The 8522-nt window shown below is 60.4% G+C and overlaps 1 protein-coding gene across 1 annotated transcript in view; it reads left to right on the top strand.

Annotated features, from left to right (window-relative positions):
• The window catches only part of SKOR1 (SKI family transcriptional corepressor 1), an 8134-nt gene extending 109 nt beyond the window's left edge, over positions 1 to 8025 (top strand). Inside the window, 9 exon segments of the mRNA XM_007445605.1 lie at positions 223 to 1621; positions 1623 to 2342; positions 3410 to 3500; positions 4371 to 4478; positions 4996 to 5067; positions 6454 to 6528; positions 6772 to 6846; positions 7359 to 7424; positions 7931 to 8025. Of these exon segments, the coding sequence (XP_007445667.1) occupies positions 223 to 1621; positions 1623 to 2342; positions 3410 to 3500; positions 4371 to 4478; positions 4996 to 5067; positions 6454 to 6528; positions 6772 to 6846; positions 7359 to 7424; positions 7931 to 8025 (2701 nt within the window).
• The last annotated feature ends 497 nt before the right edge of the window (positions 8026 to 8522 follow it).

Here is an 8522-nt window from a genome sequence, read left to right as displayed (position 1 = left end):
GTCTCAATTACCCATACTCCTCCTCCAAACCCCGGGGGCTTTTGTTCCAGCGCCAGCACGCGTCTGAATAACAAAAGGCGCCCGTCCAGGGGGCGAATGAGCTTGGACTCCCCATTGCCAAGTTTCCCCGCGCGCCCGACTCGGCGCGCCCTGCTGGGCGGGCCCAAGCGGCGTTTGGCGCTGAAAATGGCTCATCGGCTCTCTGCTTTCTCTGTTTCGCAGGAGCGGCGGCATGGAGGCTCTCACCACTCAGCTGGGGCCGGGGCGCGAGGGCAACTCCTCGCCCAACTCCAAGCAGGAGCTGCAGCCCTACTCGGGCTCCAGCGCTCTCAAACCCAACCAGGTGGGCGAGACGTCGCTGTACGGGGTGCCTATCGTGTCTCTGGTCATCGACAGTCAGGAGCGCCTATGCCTGGCGCAGATCTCCAACACCCTCCTCAAGAACTACAGCTACAATGAGATCCACAACCGCCGCGTGGCCCTGGGCATCACGTGCGTGCAGTGCACACCGGTGCAACTGGAGATTCTGCGTCGGGCCGGGGCCATGCCCATCTCGTCGCGCCGCTGCGGCATGATCACCAAGCGCGAGGCCGAACGTCTTTGCAAGTCGTTCCTGGGCGAGCACAAGCCACCCAAGCTGCCCGAGAACTTCGCCTTCGATGTGGTGCACGAGTGCGCCTGGGGCTCGCGTGGCAGCTTCATCCCCGCGCGTTACAACAGCTCGCGCGCCAAGTGTATCAAGTGCGGTTACTGCAGCATGTACTTCTCGCCCAACAAGTTCATCTTCCACTCGCACCGCACACCGGACGCCAAGTACACGCAGCCCGACGCAGCCAACTTTAACTCGTGGCGCCGACACCTCAAACTCAGTGACAAGTCGGCCACAGACGAACTGAGCCACGCTTGGGAGGACGTCAAGGCCATGTTCAATGGTGGCACTCGCAAGCGGACTTTCTCGCTGCAAGGAGGCGGCGGCGCTAATGGCGGGTCGGGTGGGCAGGGGAAGGGTGGTGCTGGTGGTGGCGGCGGGGGCGGCCCGGGGTGCGGCGCGGAGATGGCCCCAGGGCCGCCGCCCCACAAAAGCCTGCGCTGTGGCGAAGAAGAGGCCGCCGGGCCTCCCGGGCCGCCTCCTCCTCACGCGCAGCGGGGACTTGGTCTGGCGGCGGGAGCTGGCGGCCCCCCGGGCCCTGGGGGGCCTGGTGGCGGCGCCGGCGTACGCAGCTACCCGGTGATCCCAGTGCCCAGCAAGGGCTTTGGCCTCTTGCAGAAGCTGCCCCCGCCGCTTTTCCCTCATCCCTACGGTTTTCCCACGGCCTTCGGCCTCTGCCCCAAAAAGGACGACCCCGTGCTAGGCGCGGGCGAACCCAAGGGCGGCCCAGGCACCGGGAGCGGCGGGGGCGCGGGCACTGGCGCAGGCGCGGGCGGCCCAGGAACCGGCCACTTGCCCCCCGGTGCGGGGGCTGGCCCGGGCGGCGGCGCCATGTTCTGGGGTCACCAGCCCCCCGGAGCAGCCAAGGACGCAGCGGCCGTGGCTGCGGCGGCTGCCGCAGCCACTGTGTACCCGACGTTTCCCATGTTCTGGCCGGCGGCAGGCAGTCTCCCAGTGCCGCCCTATCCAGCCCGGCCCCGAGCCCCTGGACGGTGCTGAGCCGAACAAGGAGGGCGGCCTGGTCGCAGAGGAGCGCTGCCCCAGCGCGCTGTCCCGCGGGCCGCTGGACGAGGAGGGCGCCGACGAGGCGCTGCCGCCCCCGCTGGCTCCGCTGCCCCCGCCGCCCGCACGCAAAGGCTCCTACGTGTCGGCCTTCCGGCCTGTGGTCAAAGACGCGGAGAGCATCGCCAAGCTCTATGGTAGCGCCCGCGACGTGTACGGCGGCGGGCCAGCCCGTGGGCCCGGGCCAGGCGCAGGGTCCGGCGGCGGCTACGTGAGCCCGGACTTTCTGAGCGAGGGCAGCTCCAGCTACCACTCCGCCTCCCCCGATGTGGACACTGCGGATGAGCCCGAGGTGGACGTGGAGTCCAACCGCTTCCCCGACGACGAGGGAGCCCCGGACGAGGCCGAGCCCGGCGCACCCGGCGCGCCCAGCACAGGAGACGGCCCTGATGGCGACCAGCAGGCAGGGCCCCTGTCTACCACCTCATCGGGCGCCGACGGCCCCACAGACTCTCCCGACGGCGGCAGCCCTCGTCCCCGGCGACCCCCGGGTCTACCCCCAGCCAGTCGGTCTGCGTTTGGGGACCTGGCAGCCGACGACATGGTGCGGAGACCGGAGAGGAGCCCGCCAAGCGGCGGCTATGAGCTGCGAGAGTCTTGCGGACCGCTCGGGGGGCCCGCGCCGGCCAAGGTGAGCCCCGCTCCCGCCCCGCTGGGGGCGCCTCTTTGCTTACCCCTTGGCAGCTCTGGGATGTGGGGCAGGCCCTGGCCGGGTTGGGGACGGGAATTTTGTTCTGAGCGGGCGTTCCAGCAGTAGGCCCCGGCTGCTCTGGATAGGCCCAGCTTCGGGAGCTCTGTGGAGCTGGGCTCCCTGGGACCCCCGACTGAGGGTTTCGGAAGATCGGGGGGTGGGGGTGGCCGGTAGGCCTGAAAAATGCGTGTGCTGTGTTTTTGTTGATGGGAGTGGGGAGGAGACAGGCAGAGACTGGCAGTCACACAGAGACAGAAAGGTAGAAATAAAATGGGTCTGGAGGAAAGGGACCAAAATCCAGAGAAAAGCGCTCAAGATGCCGGGCCGGTAGCACGCCCTCCTGGATGGGGATGTGAGCCCCGGGGAAGACAAGCCGGTAAACAGAGGAGAGGGATGCCTCTCCACCAAGCCGCAGTACAGGGCCCTTGGAATCTTCCTCCACACGAACTCGTAGTTTTCCGAGTCTCTTCGAATTCCTGCCCTAGGAACTGCAGGGTTCGTTGGCAGGAAGCTGTCGTCGAGGTGTGCGGGGCGGGAGAGGGGCTCTCTGGCTGCCGGGGCCGCGGGTTCGGGTGGGGGGTGTGCCCCTGAAAGTGGGTGCGCACACCTGTACATTTCTATTCGGTCCATTAAAACACGAATCATTAGCCGGATGCGAAAGGCGTCGTTTACACCGGGGACTGGGCGCGGGCGGGAGGGAAGACGCTGAGACGGGCGAAGAGGGTGGGGGCGGCTTTTAGCTGCCCTTGGCTTGGGAGCCGCTTCGTGTCTCGGGTAATTTTCTCGAGGGCGCTAATAATTACCAGGAATCCACAACGGTGATGCGGCCTCCGAGGGCGCAAGGCTGCGGCGCCTGCGTCACGGCCGCCCGGGGCGCTCGGGTCCAGCGGGCGAGCGCACCTCCCTCACCCCCTCATGTTCTCTCCTGGCCGCGGCGCAGGGCTGGGCTGCTGCGAGCCGCCGCCAAACGCCCCCGCTAACCGCCTGTCATTTCTCGGCCGCCGCAGGTGTACGCGCCCGAGCTGGAGGAGCACCTGAAGAGCGCGGCGGCGGCGCTGGGGCCCGCGGCCTCCTACCTCTGCACCCCCGAGGCCCACGGTAACGCCCCCAGCCCCCCTGCCGAGGTCCCTGGCCAGTGTGATAGGGGGACCGCGCGCAGAGGGCCGGGGCCAGAGGAGGCCTGCGAGGGAAGACGAGAGGAGGAAAGAGGCAGAGAAAATGAGAGAAAGAGGGAGAGGGAAAGAAAAACAGGGAAAGAAAAAGGAAGCTAAGCGAGGACTCCCAACGACTTACATCCGCCCTCTCCACCGCATAGATACCGCTCACGTACACCTCAGGCACTGGGTTAAACCTTTTACAAACCACGCCTGGCGTCCTTTTCAGAACCTCTCATTTATTCAGCAAGTGTTCCCAGTGGTCAGGACGGATCGGGAGCGGGTGGGGGCGCATGGCCACCCCCTTGGGGACTCCTGAAGTGCCGTGGTAGCTGCAGCCCAACGCGGGGGCACGTGCGCGCGGGACCCAGTGGCTCTCAGAGAATGGACTGAGGGCCTCGGAAATCCGGGCAGGCCAGGCCGGGGAAGATGTCTCCCCCCGCAGCCGCCACCCTGAGGGTCGCCGCCTGGGCCGCGTTCTCGGTGCAGGTAGACCCGGCGGCCACGCGCGCTCGCGGTGCCCCAGTATCTGCACGCGATGTAGGTCGCTTGTCCCTGGTGGGCTCGGCTGCTCGTTTTGCTCTTTTCCAAGAGGCTGGGAAGGGGGCGTGGAGCCGGAGATGAGCAGATCGCGCGCGGGGGAGGGGGTGGCCGGCCCAAAGCCTGAGGGTGCGAGCCCAGGCGCACAGCCGGGAACCAGCGGCGGCCACGACGCTTTTAATTAGGGCTCGGGCGCCCCGACCGCGGCAGCTCTGGCCGTATCGGGGTCACGGTTTCTTTGCCTCTCTTTGAAACTCGGTTTATTGCCTTTAAGAGCCAGATAAGGAAGACAATCACTCGACTGCCGACGATTTGGAAACAAGGAAATCCTATCCAGACCAAAGGAGTATCTCCCAGCCAAGTCCCGCAAATACAGACAGAGGTGAGCCCTAGGACCTTCACACTCCACCCCCACCCGGGAGCTGGGCCCCAGGTCGCCCAGGTTTCCACCTGCTCCAGCGGCAAGCCTAAGGGGCTGCTGTTCCTCTCTCGCGGCTGGCACATAAATATTTAAATAGTGTGGGCAAGGTTCAGGCCAGGTTTCCTGAGTTGCTTACCTCCTTGCTGGGTTTGAGGCTCTTCCGTGAGGGAAGGAGGCTTACTAGAATATGAGGAACACCATCACCCACATAAAACAGGTCAAAGGGCACTTCCTGCCCTAAGATAGCCTGTTTTCCCTGGGTTCACTCTCTTCCAGTGGGTCACTCTCTAAAATAAAGGCTGTACCCCTAAAATAATGACTTGAAAGGTGGGTAGTACTGGATGCCTGTAACTGTCTCCTCTAAGGGCAGAGCATCTGAAATAGGTTTCCAACTTAGCACAGTTCCCAGGAAGCTCACCCCTCCCCTCCCAAGGCCTCTCCCAGAACAAAACCCCTCTTACTTGCGCTTCTATCCCAGGCGAAGATGGGCTAACCCTAGATGTCACGGGAACTCAACTAGTGGAGAAGGGTATCGAGAACCTGGCCAGAGGTGAGGTTAAATCTGTGAAATGGGGGTACACTGTGCTTGGGGGCGATGGGCCCTTCTTGTAAAGGGGTGTTATTCGTGTAGGAGTGAGTGTGAGAAGAAAAGTCTCTTGGGGAATCAGTCTTCATTGAGCCAAAGCGATAATTCCCTGGACACATTATCCTGGCACAGAGGTCGGGGTGGGGGGCGGGAAGTGGAAGGGTGAAGTGAGCACGGGGAAGGAACGAGCCACCCCAGAGTTCCCAAGGCCCGGCCTGTCTGAATAGCCCAGTGAGAAAGAAAAATGAGTAATGATCCTCAGAACTTGATGCATGTGGACAATCAGACAGGGCAATCTGGGTCTCTCAGCCTCATCTGAATAGCAAGATTTTGAGGACGCATTTACTTTAGGAATGTCTCAGAGGGTTTTTTTGTTTTTTCCTGGAGTTAATGCATAACCAACTCCACCCCACCCTAAATAAGGTGAGGATGGACCTTGTTTGTGGAATGGGGTCCTGAGGTTGCTGCTCCACTGCAAAAGGGGTCCCTCTCTTGAGGCACAGAGAAAGGAGCTTCTAACCCACTTTGCTTCTCTGTCTCCCATTTTTGTGTTTTCTGAGCACCTGCTAGGGGAGGATTTCTCAGAGAGCCTCCCCATGTGGAGGACCAGATACCAATGGCTCCGTGGTCAGGGCAGCGCCCCTGCCACTCCTTTGGAGCTTCTTTTGAGGGCACCAACAGGGCTTTCCACACCCAATTGCCTCTCCCTGCCCCCACCCAGCCCAGGGTTGGGCTTGGAAATTGGTGTGGGGAGGGAGAGAGGCACTGGTGGTCTTCCACTCTTCCTAGTTACAGATTTTACAGGCTATGTGATTACCTTCAAAATCCTTGGTGCTTTTTATGAGCGTTCTTAGCATGAATTTGGGGTCTTGGGACCTCTTGAAATTGTAAACAAACTGTTGCGAATATATGTATTTTTCCAGGGCAGAGGTCCAACCAAGGCTTTGACCAGATTCTCCCCGGTCTGTATCATTGAAGGGAGGGATTAAGTCTGTCAATTGAAGGGGTAAACTGCGTCTTCCTAGGCCAACCTCTAAGCTTAGGGAGTTAGGGACAACTTAAAGCAGAAACCATGCTGGTTGGCGCCTGGGGCCAGGGCCTAGAAGTCCAACATGCATTCTACTATCCTGAATTTGATTCTCCTGGGCAACCTAATCCCCTAACCCCATTTCTTGCCCAAATCCTTTGGGTGCAGATGGAAAAACTGAGTGTTGAGGGCCTCTACCATCCGGTCCCATCGTCCCCTACTCCCATCTCAGGGGAACCGGCCAGGGGAGGACCTGGGTACCTTATGGGCCCCCTGAGTCCCACCACCCTCTTCCTTTACCTCCCACTCTCGCCCCTTCACAGACGAATTGCAAAAACTGCTCCTGGAGCAAATGGAGCTCCGCAAGAAGCTGGAGCGAGAATTTCAGAGTCTCAAAGGTACCCCATCCAGACCCACCCCACCTCATCACCAGAGCCTTCTTCCCGCAAGCCCCGGGCTAAGCCCGGGACCCCAGTGCAAGTAGCTGCCGCTCTGCACGAGGCCGGAGCCACAGAACCCTCCTTTTCTGGGGTTTCCCACTAGGCCAAAAATGGAGGGGGTGGGGTGCGGCTGGGGAGTGGAGAAAGTCGGCCGAGGGAGGGGGCTGTGCGTAACAGCTCTCACTTAATCAATTTGCACAGATAATTTCCAGGATCAAATGAAGAGGGAATTGGCTTATCGAGAAGAAATGGTGCAACAGCTGCAAATTGTCAGAGGTAAGACAGGAGTCAGGTGAGCGCGTGCACGGGCCGTAACTGCCTCTTGTCTGGCAGGAGCCGCAATGTTGGCTCAGTCATTTGGATTTAAATTGAAGGTAATTTAACAATTATTTTTTTTATTTAATATCCTTTGTATACTCTGATTAGCCTCAGAATGGCAAGCGAGCCCAGCAAACGGCTTGCAGGCATCATTACATGGAGTGATTGAACTTCTTATCGCGGCAATTTCCATGGTTTCTAAATTAAAAATCGAGGCGTAAAATTACCTGGGAAGTAATGCCTAAGTTTGCTTTAATTTTGGTTAGATCCGTCTGCCTTTAAGCGCCATCCCAGGCCACTTCCTCCCACTGCCAAACTGCAGTTTGGAGCTTTGACGCCCCCTCCCTCAATCTCCGGGACTTGTTTCTGCCAGGGGCTGAGCGCTGAGAAGAGGGTGAGGCCCGGGCTGTGACCCCAGCGGGCCCTAAGGTGGTCTCATTTCCTCACTGGCTACTTCCTATGTCTTCCAGATACTCTGTGTAACGAACTTGACCAAGAGAGGAAGGCGCGCTATGCCATCCAGCAGAAATTAAAAGGTGTGGAAGCCGGGGAAAGAAGGAGGGGTGCCAGGCGCTGGCTGTGCAGGCGAATGAGTGAATGAATGAACGAATGAATGAATGAATGGCATTGCTAGTGAGAGGGGAAGGCCAGGTCTACAAAGATCAGTAGCTGAGAAGAGGGAACTGAGAATTGATTTTAATGGAGAAATGATGCTAGAACGGTGGGATAGGGAGAAAGAGCCCCTTGAGCTCTGAGCATTGGGAAATCTGCCACGGGGTCCAAATCTGGTTTGGGGGCCGATCGACCTCCATCTTACTGTGCCTCAGTCTCCTCTTCTGTAAAATGGGCCAACTGAACTAGAGCAGTGGTTTTGGATAGCCAGGATCTCTCTACTACCCTCTCACCTTCTGATGCTCTCGCTTGAGAACCCCTGAGCCTGAAGGGGGTGGGTGAGACCCGGGCGGACAGGGGAGCGAGGGAGCCCGTGGACCGCGCAGGCCTGGCGAGGCGCCCAACATGGCCCAATCGACTGTCTCTCCAGAAGCCCACGACGCCCTGCACCACTTCTCCTGCAAGATGCTGACGCCCCGGCACTGCACTGGCAACTGCTCCTTCAAGCCCCCGCTGTTGCCCTAGGGCCGGCCCGGCCGCGCCCACGCGCCCTCAAGCCATGCTGCTCTCTTGTAAATACCCGCGGACGCGGCGGCCTAAGGCGAGATACAAGCCATTCGGACTGGACCGTTGTAAATACAGCCTCCCGCCCGCCCGCTCTCCCCCCTCCCGGGCGCCCCCGCCCAGGACCCCGTCTCCAACTGTAAATACCACCTCGCCCCACGGTTGAACTCCTGGGCATCGGACCTCATGGGGTTAACCGGACCGAACGGGGTAAGAAAGGGGAGGGGGCCTCTCCCCCCTGTACAGCCTCGGAACCCCAACTGTGAATACAATGTAGGAACTTCGCTGGCCCCGCGCTCCCCGTCCCGTCCACTTCTGAAAGTCTTGTTCCTAATGACAAAGTGGCTATGTGCAATGGATATAAATGTACTGTGAGTCTCTCGGTTCAGTATTGGGTTCACTTTATTTATGCTGTAAGTTATTTGCTTCCTTCTCCTGGACCTACTTCCGGTCCCGTT

Source organism: Lipotes vexillifer, unplaced genomic scaffold (assembly GCF_000442215.2).
Source record: "Lipotes vexillifer unplaced genomic scaffold, Lipotes_vexillifer_v1.1 scaffold972, whole genome shotgun sequence".
Classification (NCBI taxonomy): Eukaryota; Metazoa; Chordata; class Mammalia; order Artiodactyla; family Lipotidae; genus Lipotes; species Lipotes vexillifer.
The sequence above is the reverse complement of the archived record's forward strand: the minus strand, read 5'-3'. Positions and strand labels throughout refer to the sequence as shown.